The sequence below is a fragment of the Pelodiscus sinensis genome, chromosome 14, assembly GCF_052426305.1.
Source record: "Pelodiscus sinensis isolate ZL-2025 chromosome 14, ASM5242630v1, whole genome shotgun sequence".
Classification (NCBI taxonomy): Eukaryota; Metazoa; Chordata; order Testudines; family Trionychidae; genus Pelodiscus; species Pelodiscus sinensis.
This window is the reverse complement of record NC_143065.1, coordinates 9,459,841-9,479,497: the sequence shown is the minus strand read 5'-3', so window position 1 is coordinate 9,479,497 and position 19,657 is coordinate 9,459,841. Positions and strand designations below refer to the sequence as shown.

At 49.7% G+C, this 19,657-nt stretch overlaps 1 protein-coding gene across 11 annotated transcripts in view; it reads right to left on the bottom strand.

Annotated features, from left to right (window-relative positions):
• MYO9A (myosin IXA) overlaps positions 1 to 19,657 on the bottom strand; it is a 309,520-nt gene that overhangs the window by 32,251 nt on the left and 257,612 nt on the right. For 9 of the 11 annotated variants that reach the window (XM_075897519.2, XM_075897517.2, XM_089781942.1 and 6 more), the window contains 7 exons: positions 18,674 to 18,796; positions 17,183 to 17,332; positions 15,075 to 15,388; positions 12,496 to 14,205; positions 11,082 to 11,172; positions 10,380 to 10,595; positions 1,055 to 1,167 (listed from right to left, as the gene is read on the bottom strand). In XM_075897519.2, the coding sequence (XP_075753634.2) occupies positions 1,055 to 1,167; positions 10,380 to 10,595; positions 11,082 to 11,172; positions 12,496 to 14,205; positions 15,075 to 15,388; positions 17,183 to 17,332; positions 18,674 to 18,796 (2,717 nt within the window). The remainder of the gene's footprint in view (positions 1 to 1,054; positions 1,168 to 10,379; positions 10,596 to 11,081; positions 11,173 to 12,495; positions 14,206 to 15,074; positions 15,389 to 17,182; positions 17,333 to 18,673; positions 18,797 to 19,657) is intronic. The other 2 variants (XM_089781940.1, XM_089781943.1) reach the window with 2 other exon arrangements.

The following is a 19,657-nucleotide window of genomic DNA, read 5'->3' as shown; positions in this document are numbered from 1 at the left end:
GGTCGCATCCTGACTGCTCTCCGGGCTGGCTGCGTGGCAACTGCCCAAACTAGAGCTGGGCTGTGGTGCAGCTGCTCCTGGGCCCCCCACACCTCTCTCCCCCCCCCCACTTCTGCCCCTCAGAGCCCCCTGTCCCCACCCTCTGTCCTCCCTGCACCTCTCTTTCCCCCTCCCCTCTTCTGCCCCTCAGAGCCCCCTGCTCCCAGCCCTCTGTCCTCCCTGAGCCCCTCGTGTTGCCGCCCCACCCCCAGCACCTCACTCCCTGCCATCCCTGGGTGCTGGCAGCAGCTTCCCTCTGCTCCAGGCCGGGACTCTCAGCAGCACCTGCCCTGCAGACAGCGCTCCCGGTGGGGGTGTGGGGGGGAGGCGTCTCACCTTCTCCCCATGGGGGGGGCTACTTGGGAGTGTCTTGTGGGGAACAACGTCCCTGGTGGGTGTCACAGAGGCAAGCGCATGTGACCTCATTGTTGGTGCACAAGACAACTCTCACTCTGCCCAGGGATGGACAATCGCAGAGGGAACCCTGGTCTACGCAGCTGAACGCCCCATCGGACACCGAGCTCACCTTCCGCACGCGTTCCCCTTCAGGGGGACACGGGAGCTTGGAAAGAACGCTACAGAGCGACTGAGCCGTGGGTCGCACCCTGTGCGCCCTCCCATCTCCTGGAGTGACAACGCGGTGATTCTCACCCAGCGAGAGTCCTACCCAGGCCTGAGATTTGTTCAGATTCTCGTGGCTCTGCTTTCAGGGCTACTCTTCCAAGCACACACGCTTCTGTGGCATGAGCGGTCAGAGGAAATACCGGGAAACAGCCAGTGGCCTGCTCCATAAGGGTTCTCGGCTGTAGTAGTCTTTTGTAACAGGAAATACAACTTTTTCGTCTAACAATGATCGCAATCCTGGGGTGTAACCGTCCAAACAATTGTTAGAAAGAGCGCCAGGCCAGGGGCTGAGCCAGCTGCCCCACCGCCAGACCGAGTCAAACACGACATGGGGACAGACTCATTCTCCCGTCGTTTCAGCGCCCTCCCCACACCAGGTGCGCTTTCATACCTTCCATCCGTGGGCAGGTTCTTCTGAACAGTTGCCAGCTTCCCAATCTCACCCTGAGACATCGTTTTATGAAGCTTTGCTTGGCCTTCGCTTGATGTGAAACGCTGCAACGTCTGTAACAATTACAAGTAAAAATACTTGACAATCAAGCGACTGCTTGGCATTGCAAGCGACACGGACTCCCTAGAACAACTGGACATTTCGTCCGTGATACAAAACAATCGGAAACGGGACGTGCTATCATTAAAACGGGTCCTGATTGCTGCGTGCAGGTCAAAAAGTTAACAACGGGGTGAAACCTAACTGGATAGGTCTGATCCACTTACACAGGAAACAAGAACCCTTGTTGTCTCCTAGAAAGGCAGAAGATTTCAAGTGCAACACAACATGCTGGCTTCTGCACGGTATTTAACTCCCTATTTTCACACAGACTTAACAAAACTCATCCTTGCCAAAGGAACCTCCCTTACATTACATCCAGCCTTGGAGATTTTCAGCCACTTCACCCAAACCCACATGTTGTTCACGTTACAAAGCAACCAAGAACATCCAGCCAGCTGGAACACTGCACTGATTGAACAGTCCAACTCTTTATTTTAGAAGAGGGGTGTTGCAAAAGATGCTCCCAGCTAACATTGAAACTGTCAAGAATGGCGAAAATACCAGGGTAATTAAAACACCCTCCTCGGCATTTAAGTTTTGCTGTGAATTCACTCTGCAGAAGACTAAAACAATATTGGTTGATCCACAGTGCTTGGACACTTATATGCTCAAATGAAGACATTCATTTGGAGGCGGAAATGTAACGAAATTACATATGCTGTGTTCAATCACTAACAGCAGGATTCATAGTTTTCTCAACAGCTTCAAATGCTGCGGGTACATTTTGAAAGTGTGAATACATTTTAATGGCAGAGCTCATTAAATTCAACGGGCACGCCAGGAACAATTTTGCATGCAAAGCTTTGAAAATGTATGCTTTTCCAGGTTACGTCTATTTGATTTTAAATGTTGCCTTACTTTGACACTCTCATTCAGGAGAAAACAATATTGCAGAGATGGTTTTTTTCATTACCTGCCTAGCGTGTTATAATAGAGAGGCTATTTTCATAATGTAATCTCAAATTTGATCTGAAAGGGCAACAGTTAAGGTTGTAAAAAGTTGTACAAAATCAGCCAGCTGAGGTTGATCATTTAATTCCAATCTCTGTACTTTCATGGCCCCAACACTGTGGTGTCCAAGCAAAAATAATTAAAAATTAGAAATAAATACTACATCTTTTTTCCTGCCCAGCCTATAGGAGGCAATGACTTGATTATAATATTTTGATAGTTTATTTCTTCTCTCCTAAAAGAAAAAAGCCTGATGAAAGTTGTGATTTTGAGCAGATCTTTGTTCATTTGGCATGCCTGATATTCCCGGAGAAGCAATTTAGCCATATTAAACAAGAGGATTAGTTGACAAGGGTCGGTTTCTCCAAACACCGATGAGATTCAATGACCTGATCAATGCAACTACTGAAAGAAAACGGCAGCCATCTCTCTCAGCACACCAGCCTGGCAGTTCATTGGGTGAAACATTTTGGGACGTGTTAAAAAGGTGAGATTGTTCTGAAACGGTTCTGCTAGAATCAGTGTGTTCTGAACCACCGGATTCCTGGTTGTGACCAACTTCCTGAAAACGTCACCATTGGCGCAAACCTCATGCGAGGTGCAAGTTAGGCTGCAAAAGCAGATTGTAGGACACAATCAAAAGACATTGTTGGCTCTTGCTCACAGGAGCGTCACCTTTTCCAGCAAGAGGGGTGTGAGGAAGCTCTCTAAGGCACTTCTGGTCTAGACAACTGTTTTTTAAAAGTAAAACATCTTGATCAGCTGAACCCGCTGGCTTATGTTTCATGCATTTCTTTCATTGGAGCCATTTTCCAATTGTGCCTATGGATAATTTATATTGAGAAAAGGTTTTAACCAAACTTACATAAAATGTAGATTCCAGGGAAACAACATGTACCACGTAATGAAAAAACTGTCACTGTTTAAGAGTCTATTTTATTTCTTTTAGGTACAGTATGTTGTTTTCTAGCTATTGAAAGTGTTCTATCCCTTTCAGCCAGCAGATAGCAGCCCATGCAGGACACTGCCAACATGAAATATTTGTTTAAATAAAACTTTTCCCCTTCAAGCTGAAGCTTATGGATTTTCTCCAACAAAGGTCAGCTGTGCAGCACTGAAGCTCAAAATAAGATACTCTCTCCTTCCAGTATTTTGATTAATCAGTTCATGTTGCATTAAAGACATATTTTAAATGCCCTAAAATAGAGAAAAAGTTAGTCTTGTATTGAAATGACAGGCGCCGGAAAACACGCTGTTCATTCAAGTAGGTACAGTTTGCACAAATCTCTCCATTTAAAAATAACACTGTTAAAATATTCATCTTGATGACTGTCGTTTGACTCTTGAGTGATTGCAATCCAATTTTGTGATCGCTTATCCTTGTCCACAGAAACGACTTCGCTCTGATGCGCATCAAAACAAGACTTTCCAGGGGAAGTTCTCAGAAGTGTGCGTCTGTGTGTTGGAGCTTTCTGCTATTGCACGTTGCAAAAGGAAGCCCTGGTTCACATGGCCTGAGTGTGCAGGAGTAGACACGGAAAGCTTAGGTTACTAGGGATGTAAAAAAAGGGTTTGAAAGTGCAGCAGGCCCTGCAGGATAAGGCTTATATTGCAAAGCCTGCAGTGCAGCCAGCTCCCGGTGCACACTGGCTGCCAGCCCTGCTCCCGAGGAGCTGGCAGCCACCCTGCACTGCAGGCTCTGCCAGCTCCACTCCTGGGGCACTGGCCCTGCTCCGAGCAGAGAGCCGACTGTCTTGCACTGTGGGCTCTGCATTACAAACCAGCAGGCTCCCAGCCCCACTCCCAGTGCACACCGGTTCCCAGCCCTGCTCCCAGGGAGCAGGCTGCACTGTGGGCTCTGCAATATAAGCCTTACACTGCAGAGCGGGCAGCAGGAGAGGCCCCTGTCCCCCAGAAGCAGGGCTGGCAGGGCAGAAGAGTTTAACCTGGATCGATAAGATGATACTTATTAGTTAACCCGTTACACTCTTACATCCCTATTGGTTGCAACTGTAAGCAGCAAAAAGGAAAGAAATCCCTTCTTCCGCCTCAGAGCTAGCCTATTACTGCCCTCACATCCGACACTGCACATCAGATCAACCCTACGCTTGTGCACACAGGATATGTCCACACGGCAAAGGAAAACCTACGGCTGGCTTATTTCAGCCAACTGGGGCTCACCGGTAACAGGATGTGGGGCTGGTTCATTGCTATGCAGACCTAACTCTGGGAGCGTTGCACCTCGCAGGGTCCTGGAAACCCGGCTGCAGCCCACGTTCGGAATTCTCCCCAGCAGCGAAACAGCCCCACAGCCTGAGTCGGCCAGCAAAGCCAGCCAGAAGTTTGTCTTTGCTACGCAGACATGCCCCCAGAGGGGGCTATAGGGCAGTTTCCCACACAGCTGATGAAAGAATCAGTGTACTGTTTTTACATCAAGGGCGGGACACGGAATTAGATTAGTCAGGGGAAGAACGTGGTGCTGATGTGATGACCAAAGCTGATGTGATGACCAAAGCTGATGTAACCTTCTCGGTAATGCACTGTAGGAGCCCGCAAGGACAACGTGCTTATTACTGTAAGCTTGGGGATTGCACCGCACAAGACTTCCAGCAATCTGAACAGAGCTCAGCTGCCTTGCTTGTGAACCCTTTCCTAGCATGGGTGTTTACGTGAGCAACGTCAACAGGCATCAGACACAAACAGCCAGCCCTACGGAAGGCGCTTTGTGAGTGATGGCCAAAGGCAGTGAAGCAAACACTGGATGTTACAAGTGTGGAGACACAAACCAGCCACCTTTCGTGTGTGTGGATACAGTGTGAAGGGTGAAACTGACAAGCAGTCATCACTAAGCTATGAAGTAAGGCTAATTTCAATTATTCTTTTCTTGGCACCACTGAGATGGCAGTCACCACCTTACGATCCGCCTCTTCCTCTGGTCCACAGCTTTGGGATTGTCTTCTATTAAAAACGCCAACAGCTACTTGAACCCTCCACTATTTTTGGGCTGCAGGGTGTTGGTCCAAACCTTGGGACTTGAGACTGTCTCACCCCCTGCCGTACTGCAACTGGCAAATACACTCAAGCTGGACAACCCTCCCAAAGAGGGGCTGGCAGCAAAGTGATCTCAGCCAGGCAGCTCAGGGCTGGAGCATGCTTTCCTCCTGCTTTAGAACAGGGCTGGTTTGTTGAGCTGTAGAGCACTCTGTATGGTGCAGGTGGCAGGGGTTGGGGGGTACGTTTACACAGCAGCATTATTTCGGAATCACGACAGTGCGTGTCTACACAGCAAGCCGTTATTTTGAAACGTTGTCAAGTTGGAGGACTTCTTACTTTGACTCCGTGACCCTCATTTCACAAGGAGTAAGGGAAGTCGAAGGAAGAGTGTTCATCTTTCAACTTCCTGCTGCGTAGACAGTGCTAAAAGCTGAATTAAGCTCCTTCGACTTCAGCTATGCATCTGATGTAGCTGAAGTTGCGTAGCTTAATTCAACATTTGCCCTGCTGTGTAGATGTGCCCTGGGTCTGGCAGGGGACAGGAAGAAATTATTTCCTCTGGAACAACATGGGCTGAGTTTAGATGAAGCAAGTAGATTCAGCTGCACAAATATCTGACTGACAGAGTTGGTGCTTTGTTCCATCATGCTGGATGGATGGATTTTCCTAAGATGAATTTCCCACTGATTAGCGGTGACTTATGACAAGGGTCCTTATTTCACAGATCTCTGTTCAAGTCCTAGCCCCAACTCCATGGCTTGTTTGGCTTACGAGCTGGACAACGGGTGACAAACTCCGGAGTTATTCTGAAGTTTGATGTTTTACTTCCAAACTCACGTCACTGCTTTATTAGGAAAGATGTAACGCGAGAGTTCTCAGTCTTGTCTCCTTTTCAATGCCACCTCCAATGCCTCGGGGCAAAAGGATTTCACTCCCCACCTCACAAAGTATCTAAACTAATCGCTGCAAAAGGATAAATGTCTCAAAAGTGCCTTTAAAACAGATTCTCTAGCCAAGCTCTCCGCGAGACAAGCGACAAGAGGTTGTAAGTGCTCCACCTTTAAAAGTAAAAATGAGCACCACGAACCCTCAAAGACAAGCTGTGCTTGACACTTGTACTTGTCACACAGTTTGATAAGCTGCTAACGAGCAAATCCATGCAGCCATAGAGTAGCTGGCCTCACTGTGGAGCACCCGATTCTCACCAAAGTCTACTTGATCTTCAGCAACCAGATTAAACATTTATACCTGCAAGACCACGCCGGACTGAAGACTGTGTGTGCAGACTAGGGATGGTAAATATCGGTGAACTGAATAGCTGATGCATCTCATCAATTCTCATTGGTTACTTGGCTATTCTATAGGCCTCAGAAACGGGACCGGTAGGCAACGTGTTTCAGCCCCATTCCCGAGGAACCCTCTGCCACTCTCCACTGCTACCTCTGTATCGGAGGCAGCAGTGCGGGGTACCAGGCAGGAGCTGGTCCACAAGGGGTATCAGGCGGGAGCTGGTCCATATGAGGAGCCAGTTTAAAAAACAGCTCCCCTTGTGGACTGGCTGCCTGTCATCCTGCACTGCTGCCTCTGATATAGAGGCAGTAGTTCCTGGTGGCAGCAGCCCCTGCCTAGAGGGGGGGTGAGGGTGGTGTCTGAGCTGCCTGCCTGTATCCTAATACATTTTACATGCAGAGCCAGAGCAGGGGTAGGTTCCAGACTCGGCGTGAGCCAGGCTGCTGGCCAGCCTGCTAAAAAATTTACTGGCCGGAGCGCAGGGGGGTGGGAAATGTGTGTGGTCTATAAGATTAACCTATTCGCTTTTGCTTAGGTACATCACGTAATGTATCTTTAGCTACAAGCAGGCTCCACAAAATCGATTTTGACCATGGGACCTCCGCAGGTTTCACCGTGCCAGGACTTCAAACAGGTCAGCAAGTCCTAACAGCAGCAGCTGAGTCCAAAAGCGTTCGCGTTATCGGTGTCCCAATCTGTATTGCTTTCATGGATTTGGCAGCCACTGGCTTATGAACAGGCACACCCAAAGCTTTTACTAAAAACTGCCCGTTGGCAATTAGCAGCCATTGTGCACGTGCGATAAACTCATTTGCTTTTCTCATTAAAATAATCACCCCCGTCCAAAGGGAGACTGCTCAGCAGTCCTTCCTACCGTATTGAAATCTTAAGGCAAACAACTGTACACCCACATTCATGGACTCACGCGTTTGTACTGAAAGCAGCTCCCATCCGTACAGCTGTATTGTTGAGTTGCTTTATCACATGTAACAGCCTGTCAGGCACTGTAAGAGCTAAGCTATTAACATCGAAATGCTAATAAGCTGCTGGGAACTGCATTACTTCAGCAGTCCATCAATCCTGCTGTTCTAAACCAGCACTGAGACAAAGGCAAGGCGGTTCTGAAACAGCAGCCAAACGCTGTTGCTTCCAAAGCACGGGTCTCTGCAGTTCAGAAGGCAGAGAGAACCGCTGCATATGTTCACAAGACACACAGACATACAGCAGTGTTACGCACAACCGTGTCGATTCAGCATGTGCTAGAAAGCAGAGCCGGTCGTGCAAGGGACAGCTCCCAGACAGTACACTGTGTGCGCCCAACCACCGGTTAGAGCTCGTGATGGAGTAGTACAGAGGGTTAGAGAGATGCAGGAGGAGATGATATACGGTGTGCACTTATGAGACAGGCCTAGACTATCGGCATGCAAAGGCGGCTGTTAAACCCAGTGAGCAGAACCACAGGATTGTTTCCAGGAAGAGGCATGAAGTAAAACCTTCCAAGGAGAGTGTCCTTCCCACAACAGTGAGCCCAACACCGTTTTGCATCTCAGCAGAGGTTGCCAGTGAAAGATCTCTACTGCTAGAAGAACTAATGCTTTGTAACAGGGTAAATCTCCAGGAACACAGCATGCACTTAACTGGGGGTTCTGCTGACAGGCAGTGCAGAATCCTTTTAAACGGCTTATCTAAATAGCTTTTAAAAACCTCTCTAGAGGTCTGGTCTGTGTATAATCCACAGAGCACAGAAGCCAAGAGAACTGCAGCAAGGTGAACTTGGCGGAAAATATTTTGGAGTCTCTCAAACAGTTTCGAACAAGTCTATTCAATGTCAGTTGCTTTGCTCATTGTACTCAACCCTTCAGCCATTCCTAGTCTTATTTTCCACAGCACTAATGCTTTTCAAACAAGCCCAAAATGAGTGCACCTCCTCTGGGGGAGGGGGAATTTCTTCCAAACATTCACAGATGTTTTAAAATCCAGGTGTGCAAATATTACTCCCGCGCCTTTTATTTTAGAAGAGTGATTTTTTTTGTCATAATAGAAGCCTTCAGAATTTCAATGTTGGAGGTGGTTACACTCCAAGCTGCAGGCACTCGGTTCAAGGTGAAACGTAACTCTCGAGATCGGAGACAAAGTTTGTTTTTATTCCATTTCTTGAGAAAAAAAATCAGTTTGGCCATTTCTAAAAGTATTTGAATGTGATTTCCAGGCTCCCCGCACCGTGACGAAAGCAGCAAAGCGAGAGGAACTGAAAATCAACGCTCATCCAAGGAGTGGCATCAGGCCTATGGAGCAATGTTACCCACAGATTGTAAAGGCTCTAGACCTAAGCCTGGAAACCGTGGACTCTTTAACAAGACAAGCGTCAACTGGATCAATGATTTGCTCCCTTCCCCTCCCCTCCCCAAAGAAAATTGACTCGAGGGGTTTTTTATAGTTACTGTTAAAAACAAAAGAAAAGCTTCAGGCAGTTTTGCAGGAAGCTCCAGGAAAAGCCAGGGATGGCGAGAAAAGCAGCTCTACTGCATCTACTGTGAATGTGGCAGTGGCAGGAAGTTCACACCAGCTCCGGACGGACGTGCCTACCTCCACTCTGGACTTTGCAGCTTTGGCCAGTTTTCTGCCACAACTTGCACATAAATTAAAAGCGTGCATGTGTGCGTGTAAAAGACAGAGGTGGCCTAACCGTAGGAATGAACAGGAAACACGAGACACTTTCTGTGCAGCTATCTGCATTCACACATGTGGTCTAAGTCCCATTTTCTTTTATCTTAGAAGAAAAAAGCCCCTGATGCTAGAAACCAGTTTCTTTGAAGTTATAGGCCTCAAATAATAAGAGAAGCACTATTTTAAAAGAGAAATAAATGGACAGAAAATGTGAGGAGAGAGGAGTTATCAAAACTAATTGGAAAAATGTAAGACTCGGGCAGGATTTTATTGTTCATCAAAGAATTGTTTGGATGTATGAGGGACAATTTGATTATCTCTTTTCTAATCACCCAGACAATGAATCTGGCCAGAGAAGAGGGACTCAGATTAGGCAGGCTGTGGCTATTATTGTAAACTACAGGTTGAACCTCTCTAGTCCGTCAGCCTCAGGACCTGACCCGTTCCAAACCAGAGAATTTACCAAACCACGGGAGGTCAATATTGTCTAGCAGCATTACCAAGACTTCCCCTGCGTACTAGGCTGAGAGAAGATATTTGGGGCAAATTAGAGCTAAAAAACAGCACAGCACACAGAGCTAGGACTGAGGGCTGTAAACAAACTTTGTGGGACCACGAGAAACTTGGCCACACCCATGAAAAGTGTCAAGTATCAGAGGGGTAACCGTGTTAGTCTGAACCTGCAGAAGCGGCGAGGAGTCCTATGGCACCTTATAGACTAACTGAAGTGTTGGAGCATAAGCCTTCATGGGCAAAGACCCACTTCGTCAGATGTGAGTGGACATCCGGCTAATTAAAATCATTCTGGACGACAGATGCTTCTGGCCCAGAGAGTTCTGGACTAGAGAGGTTCAACCGGCAGTAGAATGTGATAATCATTCCTTATAATCCTCCAGAGAAACTATATAAGTCTCACAAGCTCTCCCTAAGCCCCAGTCTTTTTCATGATTGCTGGCAGAATGGTCCTTACCATGGGAACTAGGTACATATCGTAGCTCTCTGGCTTGATGGACAGCTAGAAGCACTACTTTTAACAGGTGACTGCCAATCCATCCAAAACCGCAGGTTTGACACAAACTCAATAGCGCTCCCCCAATCTGTTAAGGTTGCTTCTGCTGTGTTCTCTGAGTTTACCCATCTACAGCATCATCATCAGTGGGAGAAGCAGGAGTGTAGGGTGTCAGTAGAGCTAAGGGTTAGCAAAGAAATGCACCCGCACAGCGCCTTGCTCCCTTCATTTTCCCGCATGTCGGAAAATTACCATTTCGGAGTCACTGTGACAGGCCTGCCCAAGTCTGGCTGTAGGCCCTGGCTCAAGGTGTGGCGGTTGGTCAGGGGAGAGAAGGAACTCAAAATTGTCATCGTAATCATCTTCCTCCGTATCCCCCTCCCCATCAGCAAAAGTACCTCTAGTCAAGAAATCGGAGCGCGTCCGCGCCATGCGGGCTTTCTTTTTATGGGCCGGTCTGGCAACCTGCTTGACCAAATGATAAAACAGATAACAAAAATGTTTTAAAAGAAAAGGTGATTCTGCTGAGGTTTGACATCACATGGTAGGCCACGTATGGCCTTAAGAATTGCACGAGCAACATGATAATCCACACACAACACACAAGTATTATCGGCAGTGCAGAGGGTTGGGGAAAACAAAAAGACAGCACTGGGAAAATGGATCGCTGTGGAATGCTACCAAAACAAGACAATACTGCACGCTACAGTGTTTCCCACTGGGGCATTCACGGCAGCAAAGGGCTTGCAATTCTGCACTGCTGTTCCCGTGTTAACTGGGGGTTCCCCGAAAAGAAGGTTTAAAGTTCCCACACCATTTGTAAGCTCCCTTCCTTCTCTCAGACTCTTAATTTAACTGCATCCTCCTTCCTGTTTTCTCTTCGAACACTTGTGGGGGAACTGGCCGAGTAAGTTTTGTTCAATTACAAGATGAAATAAGAAGGCTGTGACTTACCCCCACTCTGCCTGGCCCATGGAATCTGAGTGACTTTCTAGGTAGTTCATCTTTGGAAAGGATCTGATGATTTGAAGATTCCTTGTTGAAACTCAACAAAAACAACAACAAAAAGACATTCAAATTCCTCGTCCAATTCACCCAGAACATCAATCCAGATTCCAGAAACATTCAAATACATATAGTTCAGGGGACCCCGAATACGTTGCAATTGCATTTCATGTGCTTTAAGGGATGTCGGCTTTAGTTATCAAAATACACTCAACACCATGCGATACTCTAGTGGGGATAAAAGCCACGCGTGAACGCAACTTCTGTCCTCCAAGCCATTGCACACTTGCCAATAGCTGTTCTGCAGGTTCTCTTTGGGGTGCGGTGTGGGGAAGTAACAGCTTCTTTGCCGGCCCTGCAGAAGAGCTCTGTGCGGCAGGAAAGCTGGTCTCTCATTAACGGAAGTTGGTCCCGTGAAAGACTGTCTCTAATTTCCTGGGACCAAGATGGCAACAACTATGCTGCACACCAGATCTGCCCCGGCATTTATTCCCTGCCCCGACAGTGCACGGTTGTTCCCTAGTGACTATTCACTATTATTTGGTCCACGGTAATTTTAAATGCGTGTAGTGTTGAAGATTCTACCACTTCCCCTGGGAATCTATTCACCAGAGAATAATTCTAATTAACTTTTTCAGATGCTCCTCTTACATTCCCCTTCCTTAAGCCCAAACCACCTCTCCTACTCCCACCACTTTGCGTTGCCCGAGTTTCTCTCCTCTCCTGCTAGTGACGCCGTTTAGACGTGTGCTGTGGGTGGTTACCATGGGTCTCCGAGGCTGCTTGCAGCCACCTGACGCGTTGTGGTGTGCACTGCGCGAAATTCCTTTCAAGTTTCCTTTTACGTCAATACCTCCAAGTTTCCTCATTACGGATACTGTTCTCTGACCCCTCCCCATTTCATCAGCACCCGGGCCGGCCAATGGTGAGGGGAAGAGCGACAAGGGTCTACTGCCCTGGGCCTATTCTAAGGGGGCCAGGAGCTCCTGCCCGCCCCTGTGGCAGAGGCAGCGGCCAGAGGCCTGGGCCTTGCTGCTGGAGTGCCACGTGACGCACGCCAGGTGGCTCTACGAGTTGGGGGGGAGGGGCAGTGTGATGTGCTCTGGGAGGTGCTGAGGGCTGGCTGCACCCCGTCTTGCCCCTTCCTTCTGGAGCACGGAGCCGCCCTCCCCCCATTTTTCCCAGGGGCCCAGCCTGGCTGTCAACTGCCCTGTCAGCATCTTTCTGGCAGGGAGCTGCCCAAAACTGAGCATGTGGCTCTTGGTTTCATTGCAAGCCTGTAGAAATCAATCCCTATCGTCAGAAAGGTCACGCCACCTCTCCCCTCCGACGGCACTAAGAAGCAAGCAGACGCGCTACTCACAGGAGGCCGAAATGGCTGTCTTTGGGTGTGAAGAAAATCGCCCGCGACTCGCTAGAAGAGCCACCAGTGCTCTGGCTGGGGATTCGGGGCTGCCTGAGGCGCTCTGTCCTTGCAGCATGGCTCCCAGAGAAGTCCCCAGCCTCCACAGGAAGTTGGGAATTCCACCGGTCGGTCCTGGCTGATTCCTGTGTCATTCCGGGCTGACTTTCTTTGCGCTCCAGGAACATGCTGACCGGCCTGTCCTTTTGTGCAGTGTGGGCTGGGGGGCTCCCTTTCTTTGCGACAGTGAGCCCCTTAATAGCCACTGAAGAGGTTGCTGTTGAATTCACAGTCTCAGAATTGTCCCCTTTGCTCTGGGGGTTCAGGAGGAGAGACTGAGGCCTGTTGTCTGTTTTCTTTGGCGGTCTGAGAGACACGCCTTGCAAAGGTTCCTTGACTCTGCTCTGCTCAGTCCTTTGCAAGGCCTCTCCCCTCCCTTGTCTCTCTAACTGCTCAAAAGCTTTGCGCTGCTTCTCCAGAATTTCCTTCTGCTGGCGGATCTGCTCCATCATCTCCCTCTCGTTCTGCAGCTGCTGCTGCTTTTGCCGCTCCTCCTTCTCCACGTTCAGCTTCTCCAGTCTCCTGATCACAGAGTCTGAAGTGTGTGTATCTGGTGCAAGAGCGGCTATGCTTTCCCCTTGCTTCACAGGCTTTTCTCCTCTCTCTTTGTCCAAGGGTTTGGCCTGGTCCTGTCTGCCTGGCTCTGGATCCTTCGGAGCCTCAGGAACCGCCATTGGCTGTTCTTCCTTTTCCATTAGTTTGTTCTTCAAGTTATTCTCCACCAGTGACTGATTTGCTTTCCGGGTGTCCTGGGGCGGAATGTAGAAAGTAGGCAGATGGCTGGAAATGAAGGTCTCTCTTGGATGCATCTTGTAGATAATGTTCTGGGGATCACAGACCACCCGCTCCTTTGTGGCGGGACTCTCGGGTAACTCAGAACTCGACGGTGTCCTTTTTCTGTTAGCCACATTGCTGTTCACATCTGCTGAGAAGAAGGCTGCGTCCTGCAACTCAAGCTCAGGACTGTGAGGTAAATGATCCTGGGCCTCCGTGGAGACAGACTGCACGTCTTGCTCTTCTGAAACTAGAGAATCGAGTTTACTCTTCTGAGACTCCTCACAGCTTAACATTTCTAAGCTCCCCTGAGAGCTTTCACTCTCTGGAGTTCCCTGCGGAGAATGGAGGACCTCTGACACAAGCTCTGTGGACCATCGACGCTCCTCTGAGGGAGACGCCCCTCCAGTAGACCGGACCTTAAGCAATTCCAAGCTAAATATCGCCTGTTCCAATTCCCGCATTCTCCGGCTTTCTCTTTTTGCACGGACCACCTTTTTCTGGTTGAGATCCTCCAGCGATTTGGGCCTCTCCCTCACGACGACTTCCTCTTCAGTGTCCATGCCGCTTTGGCTGCTGGCCCTCTCGTGTCTTTTACACGGTAAGTCTCCAGAGCTGTCTGCTAGGTCAGCATGATTCACCCGACTAGTGTCTATTACGGATTTCTGTTCCTCGACAGCCCTCACCCGCTCTTCAAAGGAGCCATCCTCCCACTTCGATGGATCTGAGCCCCGAATTTTCACAGCATCATCTCTCTCCAGCCCACCCTCTTTTCTGATGGATAGGCCATTCGCCAGTTGTCGCTCTCTCAATCTCTGCTCTTTCAAAGCTGTGCACCTACAAGAATGGAGAAAAGCACAGACTTTTAGAGCGTTTTCACTTCCACTGCTTAGATGCACTGGACTGATTCTGAAGAGATGTTTCCGAGAAAGTGCCTGTGTTTGGTTCTGATATATTAGCTAGACACATATTTTAAAAGCAAACGTGAAACCGCACATGGGCATCCTAGTTACTGGGAACTTTCAATTTTCACCTGCTTCTTCCTTTCCCCACTTGTGAAGGATGCTGGTGCCTCTTAGGGTGTGTCTACACAGCAAAGTTATTTTAGAATAACGGCTGTTATTCCAAAATAACTATGCGAGCGTCTACACAGCAATTCTGTTATTTCAAAATTATTGCAAAATAACTGACAGCCTATTCTGACTTCTGTAAACCTCATTCTGCGAAGAACACCACCTATTCCAAAACAGCGATTTTGAAATAAGGCGTGTGTAGACGCTCCACTTCTGCTATTTCCAACTAGCCCTTCTCCAGGGCCATTCTAAGTTCTTCCTTCTGGGGCCCTAAATTTAGAGAGCACGTCTGCATTAGGGGAGCCTGCCTTGGGCTCATTTTGAGGTTCCCTGCAGTGTAGACATGCTATTTTGAAATAAGCTATTTTGGAATAACTATTCCGGAATTGCTTATTCCAAAATAGCTGTGCAGCGGAGACGGGCCCTTAGTGAGAACGGGCTAGGGTGGCTCTAAACTCTCTCATGTTTTGCTTTTGCTTTTCCTTTGTAAATTAAGGCATCGAGGGCAGGACAGTTCAAATGCAGCACCTGGTGTCCGGGCTGGGCTACAATCAGGCAGTGAGTGACATGCCCAGTGCATCTATCTGGCTCATTTACAGTTCACCACTTGAACGGAGTGAAGCCTCCCATTACCTTTGGCGGGCGAGGTACCCTCGGCATGCCGCTTGCAATAGGATGACTTGGTTTCTCTTGGCCCTGTAGCGTCTCTTTGCGCAGTGGCCTCGCCAGCCCGCCTGTATGCACAGGGCGGCGGTGTGCCTACGCCGGGAACAGTCCCGCCAAGAGTTCTGGATGATGAAGGCTGCAACCCGCATCTGCAGGAATCGTCGCCTCGCTACGAACCCTCGCCAGCAGGCCTGGAGGACGAGCGCCGCGTTGCTGAGGAGGAGAGGATCGACCAGGGACTCTTCGGCGCGCTTTCTACTCTGGTAACTACGCCAGGACCGCTGCAGAAAGAACAGAGAGCACTCGGTCCCAGACCCATGAAATTCACCCATTCTCCGAATAAACACGCCGAGCATTCAGGCTGCACGGCCTACCCTTAAGGAAGGGTGGGACGCCTTGGGGCTCTGACAGGGTTCCTGCAAGGGAGGGGATAAAAACTGGGGCCAGAACAGATACCTTGGATCTGTGAAAGGGGGCACCGTGAGCTTTGCCAAGGGCACCAGGTCAGACCACTAGCGGAAGGGAACGTTTTCTGGACTCTAATGGCCACTTGGAAAGCAAACAAGGCCTCAGTTTCAGAGTGTATTGGAAAGGCAGATCAAAGGTCAACAGCTTGCTGTGCCTAACCAGGAAGGATGAAAGACTAGGAAGATCCTGCCAAGATGTGACCCTGTGTTTCCAGGGAGTCCCAGGCAGGTTTTGCAAACCAGATATTTCTCTAATCCAGTCCTGCAAACCTGTTCGCTTCTTCAGATGAAGTCACTACTGAATACAGTCCAGAGCTCCCACTCATCTCTGCTCAGAACACAAGCTACCCCACTTCCTGAGCGTGCGTGCGCACACAAACACACAGAGTGTGATGCCTCCTTGATACACAGATGGATCAGTTATACTGCAGCAGCACCCAGGAAACGGGCTCCACCGAGTGGGGCTCTGTACACAGCTAGAACAGAGATGGTCTCTGCCCACACGAGCTTACAGCAACTCAGCAGTGAGCCCCCCGGCAGCTCCGGCACAGACGCAAGGCGCACAGGCTTGCACAGCAGCGTTGCTCTGGCATGGACGCCGGGATCTTCCCAGAGCTCTGTTACTTCTACAGCTTCAGGAGGTGAAGGCGAGACTGTGCCCCACCCCCCAGCCCTGCAACTGGGGCTGGCTGGAACCAGGACCTGGCAGCCTCAGCCCCACAGCTTATGCCAGGGCTGCAGAAAAGGCCACAGTGTCCCAGGCTTGGCAGGGCTGCATGCTCCAGCTCCACAGTTTCCGCCTGGGACTGCAGCTGGGGCCTTGTGCCTCAGCCCCAGGCATCCTGGGTTTGGCGGGGGCTGCAGCCGGGGCTGCATGGTTTGGCCTGGCACCTGTGGCAGGGCCTGTGCTCCGTCCTCACGGCTTCCCATTACCTAGCCCTGCCCCCCCGCCCCTCCCTGTTGTTTCTAGTGAAGTCACAGACAAGTAATGGGCGCCAGGGGTTTGGGGTTATTGCTGGCGATCAGACCATGATTTACACGAAAAGCCAGCGATGAAATCTCAGCCTTCGTTACCACCAGTGCCACGCGCAGTGCTCACGTGCAGGCATCGTGCCACAGGCGTGTTTTACGGCCAAGTGGCAAGGACGATGTTTCAGCTGGGAGGGGTTTTGTGGGGAGCAACTTTCACGGCTGCGGAGCCATGGGAGAAAGCCTGGCGGTGCCGGCTAGCGGTCTGGCCATCAAGAGCAGTGACACTGGTGGAGTCCGTGTCCCCGGCAGGTAAGAGGCACTAGGCGAGACAGGGACAGGCCAGAAGGGGCCTGAAAAGCGACGACAAACAGGCTCTGCTTGATGCACTAACCTAAAGCGGAGCCGGGGAAGTGGGCAAGGGAGGAGCCCGGAAGAGGATTCTTGCAGCAGTGCTTTCACTGGATGGAAGGATTCCAGCGCCACAAGCTTTTCCGTCCTAACCTGCCCTTCCCGGCCGTGGAGTCCACTATCACCACGCCTGGCAGGGGGAGTCTAAGCTGGACTGTAAGCGCCTCAGGGCCGGGCCCTGGCCCTTGGTGGCTGCGATGCGCCGTACACAGCAGGAGTGTCGCCTACCTGTATGATCACGGCCGCCTGCCGCAAGCTCAGGAAGTGTCTTCTCGCCAGGATGGCGCGGAACCAGCGCTGCAGCAGAGTAATCCTCCGGAGCACCTCCTGGTGCAGCAAGTCCTGCAGAAGCTGGCGCTCCTGCTCCTTCAGGAAAACCTAGCAGGCAGCACATGAGGAGTGAGGCCAGTGCATGCCATGCTGCTCCGCACAGGGGGAGGGGTTAATGCCACAGACAGCTGGGCCTGGAAGGCACTCCCGGAAAGCACTTCATAAGAACATAACATAAGAACGGCCGTACTGGGTCAGACCAAAGGTCCATCTAGCCCGGTAGCCTGTCTGCCGACAGCGGCCATCACCAAATGCCCCTGAGAGGGTGGACCAAAGACAATGATCAAGCAATTTGTTTCCTGCCATCCTTCTCCAGCCTCTCACAAACAGAGGCCAGGGACACTAATTCTATCCCCTGGCTAATAGCCTTTTATGGACCTAACCGCCATGAAATTATCTAGCTTCTCTTTAAACTCTGTTATAGTCCTAGCCTTCACAGCCTCCTCTGGCAAGGAGTTCCACAGGTTGACTACACGCTGTGTGAAGAAGAACTTTCTTTTATTAGTTTTAAACCTGCTACCCATTAATTTCATTTGGTGTCCTCTAGTTCTTCTATTTAGGGAACTAATAAATAACTTTTCTTTATTCACCCTCTCCACACCACTCATGATTTTATAGACCTCTATCATATCCCCCCCCCTCAGTCTCCTCTTTTCTAAACTGACAATTATCAAGGAAGACACTTCACAGTTGGCTTCCCTTTGGGAGACCTGGAAAAGGTATCTGAAGGGCTACTACAGTAGCACGTGGCTGTGAATCACATAGCAAGATCCAGCGCCCAATACGTCAAATCCCTTCACAGAGTGAGGAGATGACAACTGGCATTATGGTACATTAGCGGCAAGGAGGGTGGGGTAATCTCTTTTGTCGGACCGACTTCTACTGGGGAGAGAGAAACTCACGAGCTACCCAGAGCCGAACCACCGGAAGGAGAGCTCTGTGGAAACGCAAAAGCTTGCCTCTCGCCCCAACAGAAGTTTGCCCAGTAAAAGATACTCCCTCCCCCAGCAGGTCTCTCTAGTATTCTGGGATTAACACAGCTACAACATTGCATCTAAGAGGAAGTTAGGTGACTAAGCGCAGAGCGGCGCCTGGCGGATGACTGGTTTTAAATAGCATGCTCAGACCACCCGGCTTCCCAGAAAGCAAAACTCTTAGTCGTCTGTGTTGTGTGACACAACGAACCACCTTCTGGACCGTCTCCTTTTGGACAACGGACAATTTATGAAAACCAAGCTGCCACCTACAAGCAGATATTATGGTCAGTGCAGACTCTGAGCTATGGGTAAATATTTACAGTGCTTGGCCCTGCCGTGCAGGCAGGGGACTGGACTTGATGTCCCCTCAAGGTCCCTTCCAGTCCTAGTGTTCTAGGATACTAGGACTCACCATTGTTCTCCCAACTTGATAATTGTCCGGGCTGAGCTTTATTTTCCTGAAGAAATCATGGATGTTGAGCTGCGATGGGCTGATTCCTCGTGGCAGAAGAACATGGAAATGATCCACAAAGTCCTGTAAAATTAGAAGCCACCTGAGTTAAATTCTCAGGGCACTGCTATGTCACTGCTATGTCATGGGTATACAGCTATACAGTTATGCAGAGTCTGAGAAATCTGCAGATATCCGCGTTATATCCACAGGTACCCGCATCTGCACATGTCAATGTGGATATTCGTGGCTCCTATTTGCAGATACAAATGCACAAGGCTCTAGGTGTTTGATAGTCAATTGAGGTATGTGCTAGTAAACCAGCAGAAATAATAACTGATTTTCAAAACATGCAGAATTCAAAGATCCCTTCATCTTTATAGAGTCACAGATTCCAAGGTCAGAAGGACCCACTGGGATCATCCAGTCTGCCCTCCTGCATAACACAAGCCATAGAAGTTCCCCACAGTCATTTCTAGAGCAGATTTTTTTTTTTTTAAACCATCCAATCTTGATTTAAAACGGCCAGCGATGGAGACCCTACCGCGGCCCTGGTGAAGTGACAGTATTGTTGGCCCTGAGAGCTGTCTGGAAGACAAATCTAGGAGGCAGGCCTAGGATGGTTCAGTGCCTGTCCTATGCAAGGAGACACTGCAGCGACTGTGGGAAAATGCGCAGTGACTCCTGAGATCCAGCTGCAGGAGGGATTCACCAGAACCCGCAGAGCATCTCAGAACACACAGAGCTGCACAACAGTTTCCATGTTGCTGATTCACACATCAGACATGCCAGAGTCCCGGAGTCCCAGAGTCCCCCCAAAGGAAGAGGGGTTTCAGGTTCCCTACAAAGGAACCGACAAGCCTGCCTTCTAACAGTCGTTTTAACAGACGTGACAATAAAACAGCCGTCATTCACTCCTCTTCCAAAAGGAAACCAAGTAGGTGA